Below are 23,970 nucleotides of genomic sequence, written 5' to 3'. Positions count from 1 at the left end.
GAAGGAAGCATAAAAAGCCCAAGAATGTCAAACATCTGTGTAGCTTACATTTATTCCATTGAATTTAACAGCATGCATTCTCGCCAGATGTTCTTGCCGACATTTGTTATCACTTCCTCTTTTTTGTTGTTGTTTCCATTTCTAGATACATTAGAAGTGGTTTCTTACAGAATTTGCTCCGGTGATCCGCATGGAAAATTCTCTATCGACCCCCAGTTTGGCATTATCCGCACCAAGAAACAGCTTGACCACGAAGCTCAGTCCGTTGTGGTGCTCACTGTTCAGTCACAGCTGGGTAACTCCTCTGTCTACAGCAGCACTCAAGTCAACATATCTGTGACAGACATTAATGACAACCCTCCAGCATTTCCTACCAAATCTGATAAGGTAACCATCTCACATACCCAGCCTCCTGGCACTGCTGTCTACATTGCTCATGCAGAAGACAAAGACAGTGGCCTAAATGGGGCAATCAAATACAGTATTGCAAGCAAGCAGTCAGATGCATTTAGTATTGATCCAAGTCTTGGAGTGGTAAACCTTACCAGGACACTGTTTGCGGAAAAGCAGCAGGAATATACTCTACACATAGCAGCCGAAGACTGTGGAAATCCTCCTCTGACTTCTTTGCTGATGTTGACAGTGGTTATTGAAGAGCAGAAGATGGGCCCTACTCTGGTTTTCCAAAACTTGGTGTATCAAGTAGAAATCAGTGAAGCTACTTCTCCAGGTGCCCAAATCCTTCAGGTTCAAGCCCATTCACTTGATCCAAACAGCATTACCTCCAATCTGATGTACTCCTTAGAGCCTAGCACCGATTCTGTTGCATTTGGAATCAACTCTGATACTGGCTGGATTTATCTTCGGAAACATTTGAACTATGAATGTGTGCAGATGCTGAGTTTTAGAGCCTTGGTCAGCACATCTGAGGATGAAAACCTTAGGCAAAATGCAAGTACATCTATAATAGTTAATGTCTTGGATGAAAATGATCATTCTCCCATGTTTCTGCGTGAGAGCTACTTCTTTGAAATTGAGGAAAATCTGATTCCCAGTGGTGTGGTTGGCACCATTACAGCTGTTGACAAAGACTCAGGAAGAAATGGACAGCTTTCCTATTTCCTCTTGTCTGATGGAAAGTATTTCAAGATGAATTCCAACACAGGTAGCATTTTATGATTTGTAATCTGCCTAAAATGCTTTTGGAAAGCAGCCTTCCCTAGGGCTATGGAAGTAAAGTATAAAGCTTTCAGGAACTGCTGTGGATCTTTTGGGTTGATAAATAAATATTTTAACTCAGAGCTTCACAATTTGGGGAATGAAATAAACCCAATACATTTTCATGAAGAATGGACCAGCCCTTGGAATTTTATTTTTTTCATTACTCTGTTCAGGTCACTTGGTCATAAGCTTAGGTGTTTGGCTGAAACAAATTAAAAGGAGAAGTTTTAAGTTATAGCTGCAATGGTTCATATGAGAGATTTTTTTTTTTTTTTTTTTGCCTGGGATCAAATAGAGTTGAAAAGTACAGATCAGCCATAAGTAACTATAAATGTACTTATGAAGTTAGAAGTTAGACAAACAGTTTAAAATACTTGTGAACGCTTCTGTAACTGAGATCAAAACTGAGTTCATGTTATACATGGCATCACAGAATTCAAATTGGCTGAGAGAAATTTTTCATAGGGTGTCCTCTGTAGTGAATCCCAAATGCCTCAGGTAATAGGGGTTATGTGTGTACACAGTGTAACACCAGAGAGCAGAGCATGGAGAGCCTAAAGGAAGAGAATCCTTTAAGGGACACAGACACTGTAAATAATCCAGTTTAGCATAACTATATGTAGGAAGCAAAGATCTGCTCTTTAAAGTTCTTATTTCCAGATGTCCAGTCCTCATGGGGAGTGAATAGGCTTTCCCAGAATTTCTCTGAATGAATCTGACAATAAAAGCAGGTTCCTTTTGAGTATGCTTATGGAAGTTTACAGGCAAACAGAATGCTAGGAGTATTACCAAGAAGATTTTTAAAAACCCCCATGTGGTTATCTGTATGATGAGCTTTGGTTAACTGCAAATCTCTGGCAGTACTGGGTATGGCTAAGCAGATAGGGAGAAGATTGGTCAGATTTATTGTCTGGGTTTACCAGAATGTATGGGAGACATAAAAGGTTTATGATTAATGTACGTAATTAATAAAGGCCCCTTGTCAGCAGTTAAACCCCTGTGCTCACGTGTTGTCTGTCCTGAAGTGCGGTGAAGGCCAGATGGATTTGTCTGGGAGGTCAGCTCTTTGGTACATGCTGTTTTATGCGTTTCCTCTGGGGCGCACGGCGTACAGTAAAAGATGCCATAGGGCGCTAAAGTACGTACGCAAAACTGCGATCAGCAGAATGCTTCTACAGGGTGAGGTTTGGAAAGCTGAGGTTTTCAGATCAGCGTTCAGGTGTATCAGAGGGCACGTATCATTATTTCACATTAAATTAAATGGTATAACTGCACGCGCCGAGCGCTAGCATACGCTAAACGCCTAACTCCATTTCTCCCCGCTTTTCCAGGTGAAATCATCAACTGGGCGGCGCTGGACCGCGAGGAGCGGGCGCACCACGAGCTGCGGGTGCTGGCCACGGACGCGGGCCGGCCCCGGCGCAGCGCCACGGCCGCCGTGCGCATCTCCGTGCGCGACCGCAACGACCACGCGCCGCGCTTCCCGCAGGGGGCGCTGCGCCGCCAGGTGGGCTGGGCAGCGCGCAGCGAGCAGCGCCGCCCCGCGGCCGCCCCGAGCGGCGCGCTGTGAGCCGCCGGACACAAGGGGCGGCGCGGGCGGGGTTCTGTCTGCGTGCGCGGTGCGATCGGTACCGATTGCCCACCGCCGAGTCTGCCGTAGGAAAGGTGTTTGAGATAGCGCTCCGTGCGGACCGCGGCAGAGGGTTGCTAGAATTCGGTTGTTTAACCCTCCCCTGAAGTGCTCGTCGCACTTGCTGTAAATATTGCTGAAATGGAAAGCAGAGCAGCAGTTAAACTCTTGTGTTACGGCAAGGGGTTTGTTTTAAGACTGGCTTTATCCGTGTATAATTGCAAATCGTAACTTCTTGGTGACAGGTTTTGGAAGGACAGCCATCAGGGACACTTGTTACCACCATCTTTGCAAAAGACCTCGATTCTGGAAAAAACGGTGTTGTATTATATTCAGTAGAATCAGGTAAGAATTTAAAGGGTTATTAAGACAAAAAGATATGTTAAATTAACTAGCATTTTAGAAAAGCTGTGCATCATACGAGATTTTATGTTTATTTTGTGTCTGGTAGAATGAAACTGCCTTTGTAAATAGAAATCAGCAGCATCATGTGTCTTACGGAGCATCTAAGGAAGTGCAAGCAGCTACCTTTCCTCCCTTTGCTCTCTGCCCCATCTTTCACAGGGTTTAGTTGCTTCTGTGGCTGGCCAGCATGTTCAGTCGGCACTCAGAAAAGATTAGGACCATGATCAATTACTGTACAGTTTAGTATTTCACTCAGTTATATAACTTCTTAAAGGAAAAATGTTCTCCCTTTTCCCATGACCAGCTGAAAAATTTCCTCCTAAAATAACGGTTTGTGACAGTCTGAGACAGGGATCAGAGGGATCAGCAGATAATCTGGGCAAACAATGAAGTTTGTAGTTTTTAGTTCAGGTTCCACCCTTTGTTTAGCACTGTGTTAACCTGACATAGTGTGGCTGCCTAAAAATACTTCTTTACTTTTCCCCATGATTCCTACATGTAATAGTTCACTTCTGGAGTAAACTGTAGGATCCAGTTTTGTTTGTGGTAAAATTAGTAACAGAGCAGTCCTAAATTAGAACAGGAGTAGGACTGGGGTATTAATACTGGTAAGGGACATAGACGTGATGTCTGGATTTGCTGCATACCACTTGCTACACTTTCCTAAAAGTGAGAACTCCATCTGCAACCGGGAAGCAAAACAAGTCTGTTCCTCCTGCTTTCCTTCACTAGTGCTTCAAAACAGTAAGAGCTACCAGGAACAGAACTATTTTTTTTATTGTTGTTTGGTTTCTGTTCTATTCTACCAGTTTAATGTAATCAAAAACTCAGGATTGGTAATCTACGGTAATTTGCATGTAGAGATTACAGTTTCATCAGAGAAAGAAAACATTATTCCCTTAATTTGGATATAAATGAGTGCCTATTCCAGAGGGAACTGGACAGTATCTTAGACTTCTGCATTGTGAGTAAGAATATTTTGCACAAAAAAGATCCCACTTGTGAAAAAGTAGTGTGCAACCCTTTGTTTGAAAAGTGATGGCCAGGCAATACCAGAAGTGTTTTTCAGGGGTCTCTGCCTGTTCATGTATCTAACTGTATCCCCTTCCTTCAAACGGCACATCGGATTTTCTTACTGGCTTCACTTTAGAGCCCCAGAGGGGAGTAAGTAAGAGTTCAAATTATAAAAATGACTAGCAACACAAAATATGACTGGTCTTGCAAAAACGGTCTCTGGAAAGAACAAAAGGGTAAAAACAGCAGCAAACACATCCCCATCTCCCCCTCTTTCAAATGCAAAAACCACTAAAAAATCCCTCCTAGCCTTGGAAGTAGATATTTTCCTGATAAACAAATCCAGAAACAGCTGAGCTTCTCTGATACTAATTTTTGTTGTTGTTAGTTGGCTCACAACCTTTAACATCTGGTCTTCTGTTTCATGGTGAAGTTTTTGCCTGTTTTATATTTAAAATAGTATTTTCTAGTTCTGGGACATTGTTCAGTACTTAAATATGAAGAAGAAATGCAATCTGATTTACAGCCATATTTGTTAAACAGAGAGACAGCAGGTTAATTGGAGAACTCCATGCAGACCAGTGCTCTATTCTTCAGTCGTGGGACTGCCACAAGATGAGGAACTGCAAGTGTCAGCTGTTAAGCTTTGTAAATGTTGCTGGGTAATTTTTAATGTTCTTGAGATCTTAAAGGAATATCAAGATAGAAGCAATATATTAAGCTGTGCAGGAATGTTAATGATGAATGCCAACAAAATACATGAGGAAAAATCTGTAAAAGAACGAAGAGGTTTACACACAATATGAATTTTAGGTTACAGGGAAGTAACCTAAAACTTCAAAATGCCCCTTCCTCTTCCTTGAAAATCAAAGCACATCATCCTTTAAAAATGTATGGAAATGGGTGGTCACATGACTTCTGTGTTACCACAAATTCAGAGGGATGTTAATCCCAGCTGTGTGTGCTATTTATTCCTTAGTTATGCCATCAGTTGGAAAGTGATTTGCCTGGTCTTCTTTATGACTGTCAATAGGATATAACATAGCATTTATAACAGAAATTAGTGTGTATTTATAGGGCATCTGGAACTACTGCTTTGTGTGTTAAGACTAGCATTGACAGAGGTTTTTGCAGTTGTATTTGGAGCAATTATGTGAATGCAATATTAGCCTTTGACCACACAAGTGCCAAGAGAAGCCTAGTTACACTGCTAACATGCACAAATTGGCAAGTGCTGTCCATGTGTCTGTGAAGTGGTTCCTTGTTCTCCAGAATGAGTAGCAGGCAGCATGCAGGGAGCATTCCTAGACTTGCAGAGGGCTACATTTCTGCAAAAGTCCTCATCCTGTTCAGGTTCTTTGGGAGCCATGGCATTGTCTTATTCTTTTCTGTTAAGGGAAACAACTTTTCCATCATCTCAAAGGAGGAGCACATGGTCAGGGCCCTAAGTATTTTAACACCTAGGAAAGAAACAGTTGTCCAGGAAATTAGGTAAAAATACATAGCTAACTATCACTGTGTGCTTAGGTCACTAATCTCTGAGAAGTCTCTAGTGTTAGTTGTGTCTGCTTTCTGGGCCGTTTTGCCTAAATGCCAGTTTTTGTAAGGCTGGAAAGTTCAGCCAGCGAAAGGTCACAGTAACACATTGCTTGGTGTTTCTCAGGCCACTTTTAAAAATTTTTTTTTTTTTTTTTTTTTTTCCTGAAATGACAGTTTCATCTGTGATCATCTTAAAGAGCACAGAGCTGAGAGAGTGTCTGAATTTTGGAGAACCTCATGTAAATCAAAGTCTGGCAAACAGATTGGAGCCATTAGAATCTAGTTATTGAGAGATTCAATTTTTTTTCTGTTCCATGCTTCATTTGCTCTTTCCAGTTTCCTTATTTCTTATCCATTTCTCTTATACTTTCTTCCTTTTCTCCTCAGACACAAAAGGACATATTTAGGGTGTATGGTATAAGCAGCAGTTGTCTAATTCAGGTGACTTATGGAGATGAGAGCTAAGGGAACGTTTCTGGAAATGCAGTGAGCATGAGCTTTTAGGGCAACGTTTCTGGAAATGCAGTGAGCATGAGCTTTTAGAGCAATGACTGACCTGCTGCATGGGTGTTAAACTTTTTTCTCAGTGTAAAAGTTTTTTCTGACTTTCAATCAAATGGCTACACTTGGAATACATTTTAAAAATAGACTGATAAAAATACTAGAAAAATTCACATGGGGCATTTCAGTTTCGATTGTCTTTATAGTGTGGCATCAGATAAAAGAATGAAAATGTGAAACACTTACAAAATGGAAGTCCCAAGGAGTTTTTCTTCTGTTCATCTCTTTCCAATATTTTCCAATTTTTTTTGTTACTTTCATTGCCACCAAAATATGCACAAAACTATTTCATGCAATATTTGAATTTTAGTGTAACTTTAAGTATAGGTTTTAGGAAAATACTGAAAATACATGCATGCAATTCACATTATGTGTTCTGTTTCTCATATCTCCTGTGACTTTTGCATAGCTGGGATTTTGTGTCATGAAACATTATATGGAACAAAATAGCAGATCTGTGACTGCAGATGTATTGTTGGGACCTACACCAGAAAAGTAAACCAAAAGCTATTTATGAAAACAGTAATATAGCAGCATTAATATTTTGAAACTACCATGAAAAATGCGAAATGCATGAATGTCTCATTCAATATAATTGTCTCTATATATTGTTGCCTTTTGTTGGCAGTTTCCTTGTTAATGTTCCAGACAGCAAGATTTAACCCAGAAGGGACTGATGGAGAATTAGAAAGTTGCAAATGCAAAAAATAGCAGAACAATATTGAAAAAAACTCCTATTTTTTGGTTGTGAAGACCCAGTTTTCTAACTAGCTTGCTGAGTGGGTTTTTTTTTCTTCAAATGTTACAGGTGCAAATATTTTACCGTTGCAGGTGATATAATGGGATAAAAGTGAACATCTATATATGCAGCTAACTAATTTGAATGTGCGGCTTTGGAGAACATAAACAGCTTCATGCTCACTTAGGTGCCTATGGAAATACAGTTTTTTGTGTATGTTTTGTGTACTACATCTGCATTGAATTTATTTTTACCACAGTTGTTTACTATAATAGCAGCTGTTGTGCTGCATGACTTTGTTTAACCCACTAGCGCACCTTATTAAAAATTCACATAAGAGAAAGCTCTTTGGATAGTATTCTAAGAGAGAAGTACTTACAACAATTGTGTTTTTCTCAGTTTCGGGTCTTGTATACAAAGTACTAGATACTTTCCCATTCTACTAAAATTTGAAAGTAATTTGTATTCCATTTCTTGAAAATGGGGAGCTATGTGTCAGTCTCTTTTCCCAGAGGAGAAATATATATTGGATATTAGGAAAAAATTCTTTATTTAATGGTTTGTCAAGCATTGGAACAGGCTGCCAAAAGAGGTGGTGAAGTCACCATCCCCGGAAGTATTAAAAAGACACGTAGACATGGTACTTAGGGACATGGTTTAGTAAACTTGGCAGTGTTGGGTTAAAGGTTCCACTTGATGGTCTTAAGGATCTTTTCCAACGTAAATGATTCTATATTTCTAAGTCACGAAGAGCTATTTATTTATCTGTGGTAAAATTATTCTTTTCAACTCTCAAATCAATGATGTGGCTGCAAGTAATAACTTTAATTAAAAGCCACTTTTATTAGAGTGCCACCAGTCCTTGATGAAAGATACAAGCATAATTTCCCATATTCATGTGTTGCTCTGCAACAGCTTACTGTAAGATTGTAGCTACTACCCCCAGCTGGCTGTTGGTACAGAGCACAAGCAGGGCAGGTGGCATCACTACACACACGGTGTATCGTAGGGGTCAACAGGGCTCTTTGCTGGTCCCATAACCTGCGAGTCACAGGACATACTTGACCCTTAGTCTCCCCAGTTTGGAGACTAAGACTTAATTCTTTCTCTGACCGTGTCTGCCAAGGTTAGAAATAGGAGGACCAGTCCTGGGCTATCTGTTGCCATCGTGATATACACACCATTGGTGTGAGTAAAGTTCAGTACTATGGAGGCAAGCTGTTACTGATTTGCAATTACGCATATCCATTTTTACCCCACAGAAGAGGATACAGGATACTTCCAGATTGATGCTGTCACTGGAGAGTTAAGAACAACCCGGCCTCTGTCACATGCTGAGAGGTCCGACTACAGAATGACGATCACAGCCATGGACCAGGGGATGCCCCCGCTTCAAGGACATGCTGTTGTTTACATCCAGGTACTTACTTACGCTGCACAGATAGAACAATGATGTTAAATGCTTAGTTTCTTTGAAGAAAAAAATCCAGTTTTTGAAGAAGGTTGGGAAATAAACTGAAAAAAGGAAGAAGCTCAAAATTGTAAGTGCCTTGTCTTTTGGTAATTTTCTTTAGCTGTTTTTCTGTTGAGGGAGGAAATGAGAGGGCAGGCTCATTTTGATTTGTTAAGAATATACAGCAGCATTCTGGATCATCTTGCAAATAGATGATGCTTGTGCTTTAGTAGGAGATCATTGGAATCACTGGGAAATTGGAGGAAAATATCCTGGTAGGCAGAAAGAAAAACAAGTATTAAGTGGGAAAGAGAGTAGACTTTTTTGTTTTCTCCACTAAGTTGCTCTCTTTTCTAAATTCTGTCTCTATAACCATGTATAAGGGTATTTAATTTCTTTGTGCTGGTTTATACAGAGCTGCTCTTCATGGGAGTGTGAAATGCAGCATGTGCTCCTTCCATAGCCAGCCACCTGCTGTTTATCAAGCCACAATGGGGCTGCTTTGTCCAGGCCACCTGTGCATTCCTCTGTCAGAGGCTGAAGGTCATTGAGGCTGCTATTTTTCAAGTCACCCTAAAGATGGTTAATTTTGGATAGCTTGTAGTAACATGCTTCGCTCCAGGAAAGGCAAATGCTGTTCCTGCAGTTAAAGAGAGTTAGGAACTCCTCTCCCTGAGCAACGGGAGAAACAGTGGGTGATGAACTAACTGTAACCCCTGTTCCCTGTCTCCCTGCATCCCTGGAGGAGGAGGTAGAGCTGTGAAGGAGGGAGGGGTGGGGGGAAGATGTGTTTTTAAGGTCTTATTTTACTTCTCATTATCCTGCTCTGATTTATTAGCAATAAGTTCAGTTAATATCTCTAATTCTAGTCTGTTTTGGCTGGGATGGTATTTGCTGAGTGATCTCTCCTGGTCCTTATCTCAGCTCATGAACCTTCATTATGTTTTCTGTCCCCTGTCCAGTGTCAGAGAGGAGTGAGGAAGCATCTTTGCTGGTACCTGGCATCCAGCCAGGGTCAGCCCATTAGAATATTCCTAGTAAGAGTGGGAAAATATTGCAGACTTTTTATTTTGGTTGCAGGTGATCCCACTTCCCAACGGGCGATCTAACTTCTCTCAAGACTTCAAGCACTTTGTTGTACCTGAAAATTTTAAACCTGCACAAGTGTTGGATTCTCTGAAGGTGCCAAGTAACTATCTGGCACTTAACAGGAAACTGCATTTCAGTATTGCTAATGATGATAATCTTCACTTTGAAATAGACAGCTTGACAGGAGACCTTTACCTTTCCAGGGAGCTTGACTATGAAACTGATTCACACTTTCTTTTGCAAGTTATTATAAAGAATTATAATAATCCCCCACAAAATAGCACTGTCTTCCTAAGTATTGATGTACAAGATAAGAATGATCATTCTCCATATTTTCAAGATGACTTTGTAGTGATTGGCATAGAAGAAAATGTCCCTGTTGGCACTCTGGTTTACACATTCAATGCAAAGGATGGAGATGGCAGTTTTCTGAACAGCAAAACAGAGTATTCCTTAGAAATGAGTAACATGGGTGAAAATCCATTTCTTATTCACCCTTTGTATGGCACCTTGACCACAGCTTCTCCACTGGACAGGGAGATTACTCATTCTGTGATCTTGACGGTGTTTGCAGAAGACCAGGCAATAAATCTGACTGATCGTCGCCTGGATTCCCTGGCTGTGAAAATTGTTATTTTAGATATCAATGACAACAGTCCCAGTTTTGTGTCTTCACCTCTTTCCTATGTCATGGAGGATGTGGAGGTGGGCTTCCTTGTACACCACATAATTGCAAAGGATCCTGATGAGGGAAGAAATGGACAAGTTACATATCACATTCTTTCAGGCAATGAAAACAAAGCATTTGTACTGGATAAAATCACAGGTACTGTAACTTCTCATCTCTGGGGTTTCTTGTGTTGTGATTGTCACAGTATCATTTGGGAGTGCATACCATGCAATAGTGAAATACCACATCAGTGTGGCACTCTGCCCAGGTGACTTACTGTCCTCAGGGGTGATTGCCTTGGGCAGAGCTCCACACAAGCAGGGCAGTACAGCGCACAGTGATCAAGCTTGGGGAGGCTCAGCTCAAAAATTTTGGCATAACACTGTTACTGTGTTGTGTAGGTGTACCAGGGCATCTTCCAATAGTGCATTAAGGAAGGTGGGAAGAAAATGCATGCAGTGAAATACTTTCTGATTTTGGCATGATGCATACTTTAAAGCATGTGCACACATGTATGTTATAATATGTACACATGAGGAAAGGCCAGGTTGAGATCAAGGAGACTGCATTACAGTGTGGGTGGAACGTGTTCAGTGGAGGCTCAAAGTGCTGATGAATTTCATTCTTCAACCCTCTGAAATTCTCTGGTGTCTAACTATTACACTATGTTCTCACAAATGTGGATATCACCTTAATAGCTGTAATATTTTCTGGTACTTACTCTGATTGTGAATTCATTAGGTGATGCTGATCAGGTGACACTGATTTGCTCCTAACTGCATAACTTACATGAAAAAGACGACAAATCATTTAACTTTATTTAACCTTTATTTAGGTTAAATAAAGTTAAAAAGTTAAGCCCAAAGTTAAATAAAAAGTAGTCTCTGAACTTCACTTGAATTTTCCATGAATCCAGGTTTCCGTGGATGCCAAAGGCAGTATTTCTGGGCCATTTCTTAGCTCTGTAGGGGGAAATCACAGGTAATGAATGACTGCAAAGTCTGGAAGCCTTGCAGCAGTGGTATGGTGATGCTACATTGAAGCTGTGAGTGCTGGAACAGCTAGGATCCTAACCTGGACCAGGATACTTTTTTATAAACCTTTTTTCTTTAAATTAGGATTTTTAACTACAGCCCAGTTTCTAGACCATGAGGTTCAGGAGCACTACAGTTTGACAGTCATAGCTCTTGATGACGGCAGCCCAGCTCTCTCTGCCACACAAGTTCTAACCATCATTGTTCTTGATGTGAATGATGAGACCCCAGTATTTCTGAAGCAACTTTATGAGACTGCAGTTCATGAAAACCGAGATGCAGGGGAGTTTGTCATAAGAGTGGAGGCTGTGGACCAAGATGCAGGTAATTTGTGTCCTTTTGCTAGTCGTTTGCTTGTGGACCATAGTAGACCAATCCAATCTTGATGCCTTGCGTGTGGAGCTGTTGTGCTTTTCCTGAGGTAATGTACGACTTTTGAGTTTCAAAATACAAGTTTTCGTTCAGACTCTTAATCTTTAATTAGAGCTTCGAGGTATTCTGACTTGCACTCTGGGATAACTTCATTCTCTGATGAGTATTTTAAATGTAGAATGTGTTCTTGTCTGACAGAGCATATTGTAGGTTTCACGTGAAGAAAGCCGTGTTCTGGTTATAAATCAGTGAACAATATTCAACTCAGAGTTAATACCTGAACATTTTGTCGCTCTCAGTCAGAGCGTTTTGGATAGTTTTAAAGCAGTTCACTAGTCAGAAGTCCTGGTTTTGCAACAGAACCGGCAAGTATGCACTCATCTTTTCTGACCAGAGAGGGGCACTGTCATCCAAGATTTTCCAGCTGGTTGAGCGGTGAAGAGATAGAGGAAGCTGCTACAGATTTTAAGTAGGCCTTTACATGCTAAAGATTGATAATGCATTGCTTTTCTAAAATACACGGAATGGATGAATGAGATGTGGGATGGTTCATCTCCGCAGTGAATCACATGTAAGGACTAAACCTGAGAGAGTCTGCTGAACAACAAAAAAATTCCCTCTAGTTCTTCAGCTGCTCTTTTGAACTGTCTCAAATGCATAGCATATGATGTTACAGGTAGTACATAGGCTGGAGCAGTTATACAAGGTCTGTGTGATAAATAATAAAATCTGGAAAGAGAGTTAAGTGTTACAATACTGCTGTCTCTGGCCCAAAGGTAGTCTCAACTCTGTCAATGACTTCATTTTTATTGTGGGTTCACCTTCTGTACTTTCTTTAGAATTGTGTAAGACTGTGCTATTCTAAAAGCAGATGATGGAACTTTTTAGCAAAATAATCTTCTGTATTCAGTAAGATTTGTCATTTTAATGTAGAGCACATATTGATTACAAAAGGCTCATGTGAGCTCATAGAGGTGTTATATAGAAAAGACATTTCCCCACAAGTATGTAAAGTATTTAGGAATTAGGAATGGGTTGGTATCCCTGTCTGTTATGATCTCCATAACAGCTGAGCTGTACTGTAATCTGCCTCTGTGTCTCACTCTTCCAAATACTTTCTTTCTTCTGTGGATCACAAAAAAAGAGAATCCTTGAAGAAAGGTTTGGAAGATAAAGGAGACAACTGAGAATTTTCTTAAATTTTTCTCTCTCCTTTTCCATCCCCTATATTTGTTCACATCTTGTGGGAAGTACAGCAGAAAGGAAATTTCCAGAGCAGTTAGTCGGAGAGAGTCAGGGTGGCTTGGCAGGGTGGAGAGGAAGGGCATTCCAAGTGTACTGGGTGGCGCAGTGTGTGCCTGCCTGTGCAGACACTTTGGGCTGGAGCACTGTTGTGGCTGATGGTTCATTCCTGCTATTTTTTTAAAGTATGTTTTCCAGTAACCACAGTCCTTCTGTTGGGTCTTTTTCTCACATTTGCATGATTTGGGCCCATGTCATGGGAATGTAATAGTATTGTTTCAAATTAATATTGAAATTATGTAAGAAAATTTGATTTTAAAGGATTCATATAAATATAATGCTGCTTGCTTTTCTTATGGTTTTGGAACACAATTTTTGAATAAGATGACTGCTGCTATGGTGTTCTTTTTGTTGTTGTTGTTTTTATATCATATATTTTATCTTTACACACTCTTTAAATTGCAGTTCACATCCTAGTAATATATGCGTAGTCTCAGTGGACACTTGTTTGTTCTTCACTTCATATGTTCCCTGAGTGACCACTGGGAGGAACCAGTCATTATCAACCTTTTGTTTTATTTTCCTTTCTACTTCATTCTCTGTGTTTGGGGTGGGGGGGGAATCACAAGTAAAATTTCTGACTTTGCAATGGTTTTCTTTCACATGAATATCCCTGAAACATTTTTGTTCAGCCACCTCCCTCCTGCACATTATGACATCTGTACTTACTGCAGCTCTGTATTGCCTGACTCTGGGAGCCTTAAAGGAGCCCTCCATGCCCTCACCCCCATCCAGCTGACATCTGACAGCTTGACATAAGTAAATGCAAGTTGTAAAAGGTGTTAACATTGGAAAATATGTATGTTGGAAAAATACTCATGGGAAAGCAAAGATACTGGCAGCATATTTGAGATGAGTCAGGGTTTTTTCTTGAGTTAGGTCTTTGCAGAAGAACTGAACTAGCATTTGGCAAGGTCTCCTTTTAAGGTGATGTTCACCTCTGTGGTTCAATCGTTATGTCTGGAGCCTTAGGAGAAAAATCTTAAAAGGTTAATAGGAACCATTGACTTTGAGTTATCAGACACGGCTTACTGCCATTCATTAGACATTATTGTAAGGTCCTATAAAGATGAGACTTGAATCTGGATTTGGGGTGGGGAGACATTTTTTATTTCAGTCTGTAATTTCAAGTTCTAAAATGTGACCAGTGCTACTGAATAATTAACCAGCAGGTTGGATTGAGTGCAAATGTGCTAGCTTGCTCTGGTGTGTGAATGTGTGGAGTCAGCATGCTCCTCTCCTGGGCAGGATGTGCAGCTTTTTCCTGATGCTACTTTACACCCCTAGCAGTTGGATATGGGAGTCAGTAAATGCTTGGTAAATAAATATAATTAAGATGTCACATATCTATGTCCTTTAAGGGTTAAAAGTTTTAACTTCAGCATTGTGTGAATAGTCAACTTGGATGGCACCCATGTTTTTTCAGCACTGGTTGTGAATCTTGTCTTCTCTCACATGGGTGTTTCTCCATCAAATTCTGTGCAGATTGTCTTGTGCTTGACTGCAGCAGATGAGAACAGGTAGGAAGTATTTGACATTGAACAGGAGTTTTCATATGACTAAAAGTGTCATGTAATTTTTCAGGTGTACCATCTGTCCCTGCACTACTAAAGGACTAATTCTGGGTGGGAAAAAACAGAATGTTTGAATGGAACATAGGAAAATTAAAAAAAAATAAGGGCATAATAGTCAAACCCTTCGAGTATAATGTAGGATTAAACTCATTAAAGGTAATGTGATGGAGATGACATTATACTTTCCTTGGGAGGATGTTGAAACTAAAAGAAATATGAAAGGAATTCTCTTACAACCATAATAGGTAAGAATGTTGAGTCTCATTTCCTGTTCAGCTAAGTTGGGCAACTTTGAAAGAAAGATTTCTAAAAGCTTGTAAACTTTTAGCCTATTTCCTAGAGAAGGATGGGAAGGCTAATATCCCTGCACTATATGCAAATTGTATGTCTGATCAGCAACTGTATGGAATTGTCATTCAGAAGAACTTGGAGGGAGAAGAAAGACACAAATAGGTAGACCTGAATATGAGGAGAGGTGCTGTGTTTTACTAAAATTTCCCTTCTGTTTTAAAGGGCTGAATTCCTTGCTTCAGTATGAAATCTTACCAGGAGCTGGTTATGAGAAATTCAAGATGAACTCATACAGTGGAGAACTTGTAACAGCTGCATCACTGGACAGGGAAACCCAGGAGGTTTTCAGTATTAAAGGTAGCAGTGTGAAATATCTATGAATGCCTCTTGAGTGGGAAGTGAGAATGAGTGAGGTGTTACTATCAGCATTACTTTTTTCATGCCTTCTGAATTAGATGCAAGTGGTAAGATTTCCAGTACAGGAGAGCATATGCTTTTTGCACAGCACAAATAACTCTCCTACTCTGATATTGTTGAAGAACATGTATTGTTGCACCCACAACCACTGAATGAAACTTGCTTTCTTTTTATTGATCTTAGTTTTGGTTCGGGACAGTGGAACTCCGTTGCTGTCAAGCACAGTGACAGTAATCTGCACAGTGCTGGATGAAAATGATCACTCTCCCACGTTTCTTCTTCCTCTCTCTGAGATCTTTATTCCAGAGAACCAACAGCCTTCTGTTGTTTATGTTATCCGGGCTGTAGATATGGATGCTGGCAATAATGGAGCTTTAAGATACAAAATAATTGGTAAGTTACATTCCATCATTTTGTTAGTATAAATCAGGACTATATAAACAGCAGCATCCAAGTTTTAGACTAGTCTTGACTTTACCAGACCTCCCTAGCTCCCATCTTGTCCACATGCTTCTTTTATGTGAAAAAGAAAAGAGATCTTTCACCCTTTTGTCAGCACTTACAAGCACTTCCCAGGTGTACTTTCATTCTGCTTTCTGGATTTGAAATAGTGCAGAAAATGAAAACAAAAAAATACCAAATGCTGGAACAAGGGGCATTAATCATGAAGGCATAATTTTGGTTTTTTTATTATAGTTGTAGATGACTGAATGTAAATATTCCCTTGAAAATATACCCCCAAATTAATTGAATTTTGTTTAATTCTATTTCATAAATTTTATTTCATGAGTGCTTCTTTTCCCCAGCAATTAGTAATGTCATTCTTGGCTTCCATCTTGCCAAAATCTCCCTGTGTCCACTATGCCAATGTAAGTTCCATTATCTGTTCAATGCCTCTTGTAGTATCTTTGGACAAGTGCAAGTTTGCTGTGCTTGCTTTGGTTTGTGGCTCTCAGCAATAGCTCAAATGTAGGCAGAGAGCTACTGTGGTAAAAGTCAACACATTTTTCTTTGAAGGAACAGTTAGGAATTCCTTTGTTTTCTTGGTTTTAATGTTGTGATCGTCTATGACATTTAATTTAGTTACCTTTGGTCTTTCTGTGTGTTATCAAGTATGTATGCCATTCACTGTTACTAAAAATGCTGACTTTTCAGTTGACTGCTTCGTATTTATTCCCAGTGCCCCCAAATCATGACCTTGCACAACTCTTGAATTCCAAGAGATAGGTTTGTAGAAGAGGACAAGGAGCAAGCAATTACAATTGTCAGCAATGCTTTATAGATTTGTGGATTTTGTATCTAAGGTTGGGAAGAGGTCACTTCAAGTAGCAACATAGATGCATGAGCTTTTATAAGGTGGGCTGATTTGGAAAAAAAGATATTTATTTGGCCAAATAGCCAGTCTGTAAATTGATGTGACATTCTGCATTTGTTCTCATTGCTACTCACTGATTTAAATGAAATACAGGTTTTATTTGTATGAGAAATAAAATATGTGAAAGGCACATGAGCACAGCAGCTGTATGAGCAATTGGACCTTGTTATTCTAATTAGCAGAGAGCATTCACAAGGGCTTCTTTTATAAAAGTAGTTGTTTGAGATCGTTTCATCTTTTATGTGTTTGAAAGGTGGAAATGCTGGAGGATATTTCACACTAAATAACACGTCAGGCGAGCTGCTGGTCACTCGTAGCTTAGACAGAGAAGAGATCGGCAATTTCACTCTTGTAATTGAGTGCCATGACCTAGGCAGTCCCTCGAGAAGCTCCACTGCACAGCTCTATCTAACAGTCTTGGATGAAAATGACCACAGCCCGTTGTTTGCAAAGACACAGTATCAAATCTCTGTGACAGAAGACCTGGAGGAAGGCTCAGCCATCCTGGACCTCTCTGCTTCTGATGAAGATGCTGGTTTGAATGGTGAAGTTATGTACTCCCTCATTGATGACACCTATGGAGCATTTGCAATTGACAGTGTCACAGGATCCATCATTACTACAAAGGCACTGGACCGGGAGACCAAGACCCAGTACACATTTAGGGCTGTGGCAAGTGACTGTAGCACCCATGTTCCAAGAAGCACCACTGTCAGTGTTGTGGTGCATGTTGATGATGTCAATGACAATGATCCTGTTTTTTTGCAGAATCCTATCAGGGTCTTTGTGCCTACTGAAACTGTGGTGAATGAGACAGTAGCCACTGTGAGAGCAGAGGATGTGGATCTGGGATCAAATGGAGCTGTTGTTTTTAATTTGATGATGGCAGAAACTGTATTTCAGATTGATGTGAAGACAGGTGACATCATTCTTCGGGGCCCCTTGGATTCCAAGGACTTGAGTACCCGGCTTCTAGTGATGGCTTCAGATCAAGGCATTGCACCTCGAACAGCCACATCTGTGGTCATTATCTTTACAGAAGAGCAAGAGGAGGTAATCTCATTCAGCCACAGCCTGTACGAAGCAAGTGTGCCTGAGAACAGTGCAGCAGGTGGGCATGAAATCCCTCTTCTTGGAGTCACCAATCTCCCATCCTTTTGGAATGGTAATTGTAATGAGTAGTACAGGGAAACCTTTTTTTTCTGTGCAGCAGCAGAGAAAAGTTAATGTGTCTGTAGCCAGCACCCATTTGCCTCTTTCCAGTGCACCACCAGGAAAAAGATGCAATGGAGGAGGCATTGTCTAATCATTCATTTAGCAAAATTACTTTAACGATGGGTGGACAGCATTTACTTGTTGTTTCACTGAGCAGGGCGCACAAGCTCAGACAAGGTGAGCGTTGGGGACCAGTTGCAGCCTGGCATTTCTTGTTTTCACAGTACTCTTCACAGACTGTAGTAGCTCTCAGAAATACCTTATTGAAGTTTTGGACTTGGCAGAAGAAGGACAAGGGGGAGTAGGATAGGGTAGAGAAGATTGGAGGCTATGTATGTGGTCACTTGGACAGGCTTCTACAGTGTCTCTAAGTAGAGACTGCACTGTGGAATGCTACCTATAGACAAACCAGCTTCAGTCAGAAGGTGCTTACAGATTTATTTGGATTTGTTTGGGTATTGATGAGAATTACTGCTCTTTTTATCATTCAAAGAACATTAGTAGTTATCCCTCCAGCCAATTAGATGTGGTATCTGCTCCTGCATCACGGATTGGTTTTGTCCTGATGAGAGCAGAAAGAAATGCCTTTCACATATTTCTGTCCACAAATCTCACTATTTAATTGGCCAAATGTATTTAGAGATCTGACTTGCACTATATTCTCAATTCAAACAGCTCATAAGGTTCACCTTGAACAAGTAATTTATCTTCGTTGTAATTAAAACTTCCCTCAGTAAAACAAGAGCAGTATTCCTTTATATCCTAAGGGGTTTGTGAGATTAGTTGATTCATAGATCTTGAGTAACAGCCTGTATATTGGGTTATGAATCAGTAAATAAGAAATGTGTTAGTAATTTTGGAAAACCAATCAATATTCTTGGATAATTGCCAACAGAAGAGAGAATGAAGGGTGAAGATGGCTGTTGCAGTAATTACTGCTGTGGTTATTCAGCCATTCCTTACTCTGTGCTTGTTTGGGACTGCAAGCCAAATTTTCAGATTGTTACATTTAACAAAAGAAAATAAAGATCAGAGCTTTATGGCAATAGATAAACTGCTCTGATCCTAGATTTTTTAAATTGTAGATGTGTTCCTGAGCCAGGATAGAAAAGCTGGCCTGAAATTACAGAAATGCCCCAAGGAACCATGGTATCAGAATGCCATTGTGTTCTCCCATTCAATCTATAGAAATATAATTAAGATTCAATTTCAGTTGTTTTGATTAAAGGAAATTTAGCAAAGCTTCAGGGTAAACAGGAGGGTTTGATCACAAAATGTTAGTTTGTGTTTAATAATACTTCCATTTGCTAAGAAGATCAAATTCTTCTAAGAATATAAGATTTTACCAAATACTAGTACTGTTTGTCTCTGTTTATACTATTTTCCTTTTTTCATAAGCATAAATAAATATCAAATATTCCACATTTCAGTGGGGAAGAAAAGCATGATTGTAATTAAAACTCTCATAGAAGTTAGCTTATAGGATAGATGTGATCCTGGGACCCCAAAGAATGTGAATGGCACCAGTGTATTTAGTCCAGGGAAGACTTACATTACATACTGATTATTTGTAGAACTGGTATTAATAAATGTGGCTTCTCTTCATAATTTTATTTCTGCCTTAACTGTTGGAGGGAGAAAATGCCACGTTTATTTTAAAAAGATTAAAAAATGTGAATAATATAAACGACAAAAAACCAAAGCCAAGGGTCCTTAGTTTTAATTTAGTCTAAACCCATCAAATGGGTAAGTGCCTCAGGAACTGGTCCTTGCGGTCAGTTTTCTTTATGTGTTTGACCTCCAAGTTTAATGACCTTCAGAAAACCCCATTTTTCTATTTTTTTCATACTGAATATTAAATTTCTTTAAGTATTATTAACTGTATTATAGCAGGCACTTAGAAGCTAATCAGTAAGTAATCAAGTGACTGTGCTCGTCAGAGGGTAAGAATTATTCATTATTCACCCAGCTTTTAGTTGAATGGTTGTTTGCCTAACAGTTCCTTGGAGACAGATACACTAGAAAAACTTGTTGATTCCTCTATTTTCTTTTTCTATTAGAAATCAGATAGATTCTCATTCTTTATGTCACAGAATCACAGAATGGGTGAGGTTGGAAGGGACCAAAAGGGTCATCTGGTCCTACCTCCCTGCTCAAGCAAGATGATCACCGAGCACATGGCACAGGATTGTGTCCAGAAGGTTCTTGAATGATTGTCTCTGTGCTCAGCTTTTCCTTTCATGGCAGTTACGAGGCCTGAAGAAATAATGGCAGGGATGAACACAGGTTAGATGGCAAAGGACAGGGAAAAGAGACTACTACTATAATGAGTACTGAAGAAAGAAGAAAATGCTACAGTGTTACAGTAGCTCAGTGTGGTGCTGGTGTTAGGACATACATATTAATAAACCCCCATATATATAAAACATATGTCCTAACACAGAATTTAGCAAATGTTTTGGGGCTGATTTGGCCAGGTAGGCAAATGCTGTTCACTCTGCTGTGTTTTGGTTTTGAGTCTGCAGGCGTAATGTTGGGATCTAGGCTGTATAAAACAGATAGAGATACTTCCATATGTAGACTGTGATTAAACTGAAAACCCCCCTAGATTTACATATTTTATATCACTCTTCATGTCTTTCAATATTTTTAACTAATTCAGAGGTCAGTTGCCTAGCATTTCAAGCCAATCTGACTGCTTTCTGCTTTTAACCTGATCTCCCTGCTGCCTTGCTCTATCTTCAGTGTTGATCTCAATGTGTTTTGCAGGGAGAAAGCTCCCTTTCCCTGATTTTTCTCTCTTAAGAGCTACATAATGTGACCTCTGCTTGAGGCATGTGATTGAAATGCTGAGTTCCAGCAGATGGACATTTTCTGTTGCTCTTTATCTGTACAAGGCCTGATTATGTCACAGCTGACCTCACACTTTGGTCATATATTTTTGACAATGAAGTGTAAAAACTCACTGTTTGGAGGAGTTGTTTTCTATGAAAGGGATCAGAACACAAGAGATTGGCTCTTTTCTAAAAAGAGGTTGTAAACAATTCTGTCTGCGTGAAAAATGGGGAGCTTAAAGGATTAGGACATGAGGATTCAGAACAAGAGTTTATTAACCTAACCTCTGAAAAACAGGGATTCAAGTAGAAATGCTTCTTCCTTTGTTTCTGGTAGGTTTTCTTCTTAAACACACAAGCAAACAAAAAAAAAAGTGCAGAGAGTGTTAAAAGATGAATAGGGATACTCTTCAGATGTTGGGTTTTTTCCTTATCTTTAACTCTGCTCTGAGGATGCTATGAATGACTGTCCTTTCAGTTTTCTGTAGCAAATCAAGTTGCTTGGCAATAAAAATTCAACCTACAGCCCCTTATTTTAGTTCCTAAAAAACTCTAGCTCAGCACTCTTATATCTGTCTTTACATATTGGACAGATGGATGTTGATTCCAGAGCTTTTCTAGCAAATATCCTACAAGTATATTGACAAGTACAGAAAATCACATGTCACAATTGGCATACTTTTGCTTTTGGCAGCCAGATTTTGAGAGCAAATAGTAAACCCTTAATAGAAAAATTCAGATTTTTATGAAGTAATATGTAACTGCTAAAATAAAGAAGGTATTAGATCTTTGTAATAGCAATGTTTCCTCTCATTTTTTTTATATTAAAGTCCTTTCCTGTGGCATCCAGGACGCTGAGTATGAGCACTATGACCTTTATGGTATAATAACTAGTTGCTTCTAATGCTGTTTGAAAGAGGTCAGGTTGCCTCATTCCATCACAGTTGCATGGAATCAATTACAATTTAATTAAATAATTAGAAACATTAAAATCAATGGCCATATATGCTAGGCAATTTCCTACATCACTTGAAAAAAATAATTTGGTGGTTTTGATAATGTCTTTTAAACTTGCTGTATTTTTGTTAAATGTGATGATTCTGAGCAGGATAATTTGAGTTCCACATTTTCCCTTTTGTTTTATTCCAAACAGGATTTTTATTCCACATCTCCTGCATTCTATATTAATTTATTGGTCTCTTCATGGAATTTGGACTCTATGTGAATTGGCACATAGCTATGCACATAGTTTCATCTTTTCTTTCTCTTTGTCAAAAGGTGGCTAATTAAAATTCTGAAGGATATTTAATTTAAGGTACTGTTCAAAAACCCAAATTGAATCCTGATAAATGGAGAAAAAATAAACTCTTTCTGGTCATTTGTGGGTGACATGATGCACTAAACCCCAAAAAATTTAGATATGACTTCGGGTAAGAGAGAACTCCAATGATTCTTGTGAGTTTGCAATTAGGAAACGTTAAATCTCATAATTTTATTTAGGCAGGTAAAGTTGTTATCAGATGTGTAGTCTGCTGAGGAAGGAGGGATTGAGAGTGCTTTGTCTATGAATCTGTAACATAGGAAAAATCATGGAGAATTAGTCTTACTATCTACTAAACTACTGGATAAGCACCTAACTAGTACATAGTTGTGCATCTGCTATTAATACCAATATTATAAAATTAGAACAAAACCTTCTAGAGTGGACATGATGAAAATGTCTTACTGCTTCCGTAGGTACATCACTTCTAACAGTAGAAGCCTATGAGCACAAATTTACAGGAGAAGACATAAAATACAGCATCTTCGGTGATCAGGAAATATTCTCCATACACCCTGTTACAGGTAGAGTTTATAATTTTTTTATGTGTCTGTGTGCATTTTGGAGCATTTGTCAGTTCCTACCACAAGATCAAGGGCTAGATATCTTAAGAGTACTCCCTAGTAATAATTCTGTTACAATGAGAAGGTCATTAGTAAATCCAGGCACTGTCATAAACTTGAGGTAGAAAGAAATTGAACACCAGTATACCTGTTTAAAACACTCAGTTCTGATTTACTACTGGTCACCAGATGTTGGGAGTTGATAAACTACTGCTTTGTGATCCAAGCTGAGATTCCATCTTGTTTCTCATCATACAATTTCCCAAAAACCCAATAAACAAAATCCTTCAAAACATTTCTAATGTACAAGCATTAGACTCTTGTTGATTTTAATGCTCTTTGTTTCAGGCAAACCTCAACACGTTTTAAAGTCAAGTCTGTTTATTTATTTGTGATTGTATTTGTGTTTTGTAGCAGTTCTGCTTTCACCTGCTCTTCAGTGAAGAATTCCAGGTGCAGTAGAGTGAGGTGCTCCCTGTGTACATTTATATGTTCTCCTCTAAGGCTCATAAGAGAGCACAGCTACTCTCATTACCTCTCAGCTCCTAAACATGTGCAATAAGTTTGCCTTCTTTGCAGTCTCTCTTCTTGGGATGGCATGTAGACAGTGTAATCTGTTTTCCTCAGAAACAGTGTAAATAGCTTGTATTCTTAATAGATAGCTTTATCCCTGAGTTTCTGAAGGTTTTAACCTCTGATTATCCTGATATCCTCAGACGTCAAATGGCATACCACTAAATTTTTTTTTTTAGATGAGGGGTACTTGAATTGCATGCTTTTGATTTTCAAGTTCTTCTTATGTCACGGAAATAAAACTAGAGAGATTAGCCTTAAAAAACATCTTAGACCCAGACAGGTTTTTTTGCTGAGGAAGCGACTCTTTTCCAACATCACCAAAAAAAAAAAAAAAAAAAAAAAAAAAAAATTAAATGGGATTTTCTTTTTTTTTTTTTTAATCAAGCTAGGCTGAAAAATGGTTACATGATGCTTTGAAGAGTCTTGTAAGTGCTCTCTTCACAAACAGGAGTGGGATTTCTGTAGCCGTGAATGTGTCACAAGTCTTCTTTTGAGACATTTGATCCATTGTGGTTTCTTCTGTTTCCTTTCCTCTGAAGCCTTTCTTCTGTTTCTTAGAAAACATTAATTGAAGTTCAACCTTAAAGGACTTTTTAAGAGCTGTGCTTACATTAGCATAATTTTGACACCAGTAACTCTCTACCCATTGCTTCTACAGCAGAAGCATTTTGAGCTGTATCAATGCTGTCTGTTAGACGTGTTCTGAACAGCCTAAGGTCTGCTCTACTTGCCTTTCCAAGCACTGATGTTAATTAACCACACTTTGGAAAAGACT

At 39.3% G+C, this 23,970-nt stretch overlaps 1 protein-coding gene across 1 annotated transcript in view; it reads left to right on the top strand.

Moving 5' to 3' along the window:
- DCHS2 (dachsous cadherin-related 2) overlaps positions 1–23,970 on the top strand; it is a 103,748-nt gene that overhangs the window by 63,938 nt on the left and 15,840 nt on the right. The window contains exons 5-14 of the mRNA XM_040065388.2: positions 146–1,165; positions 2,553–2,740; positions 3,097–3,196; positions 8,372–8,529; positions 9,643–10,477; positions 11,440–11,679; positions 15,117–15,251; positions 15,495–15,704; positions 16,940–17,797; positions 22,473–22,580. Of these exons, the coding sequence (XP_039921322.1) occupies positions 146–1,165; positions 2,553–2,740; positions 3,097–3,196; positions 8,372–8,529; positions 9,643–10,477; positions 11,440–11,679; positions 15,117–15,251; positions 15,495–15,704; positions 16,940–17,797; positions 22,473–22,580 (3,852 nt within the window). The remainder of the gene's footprint in view (positions 1–145; positions 1,166–2,552; positions 2,741–3,096; positions 3,197–8,371; positions 8,530–9,642; positions 10,478–11,439; positions 11,680–15,116; positions 15,252–15,494; positions 15,705–16,939; positions 17,798–22,472; positions 22,581–23,970) is intronic.

The sequence above is a fragment of the Hirundo rustica genome, chromosome 5 (genome assembly GCF_015227805.2).
Source record: "Hirundo rustica isolate bHirRus1 chromosome 5, bHirRus1.pri.v3, whole genome shotgun sequence".
Taxonomy (NCBI): Eukaryota; Metazoa; Chordata; class Aves; order Passeriformes; family Hirundinidae; genus Hirundo; species Hirundo rustica.
Note: the sequence above shows the minus strand (reverse complement) of the source record. Positions and strands in the feature narration are given on the sequence as shown.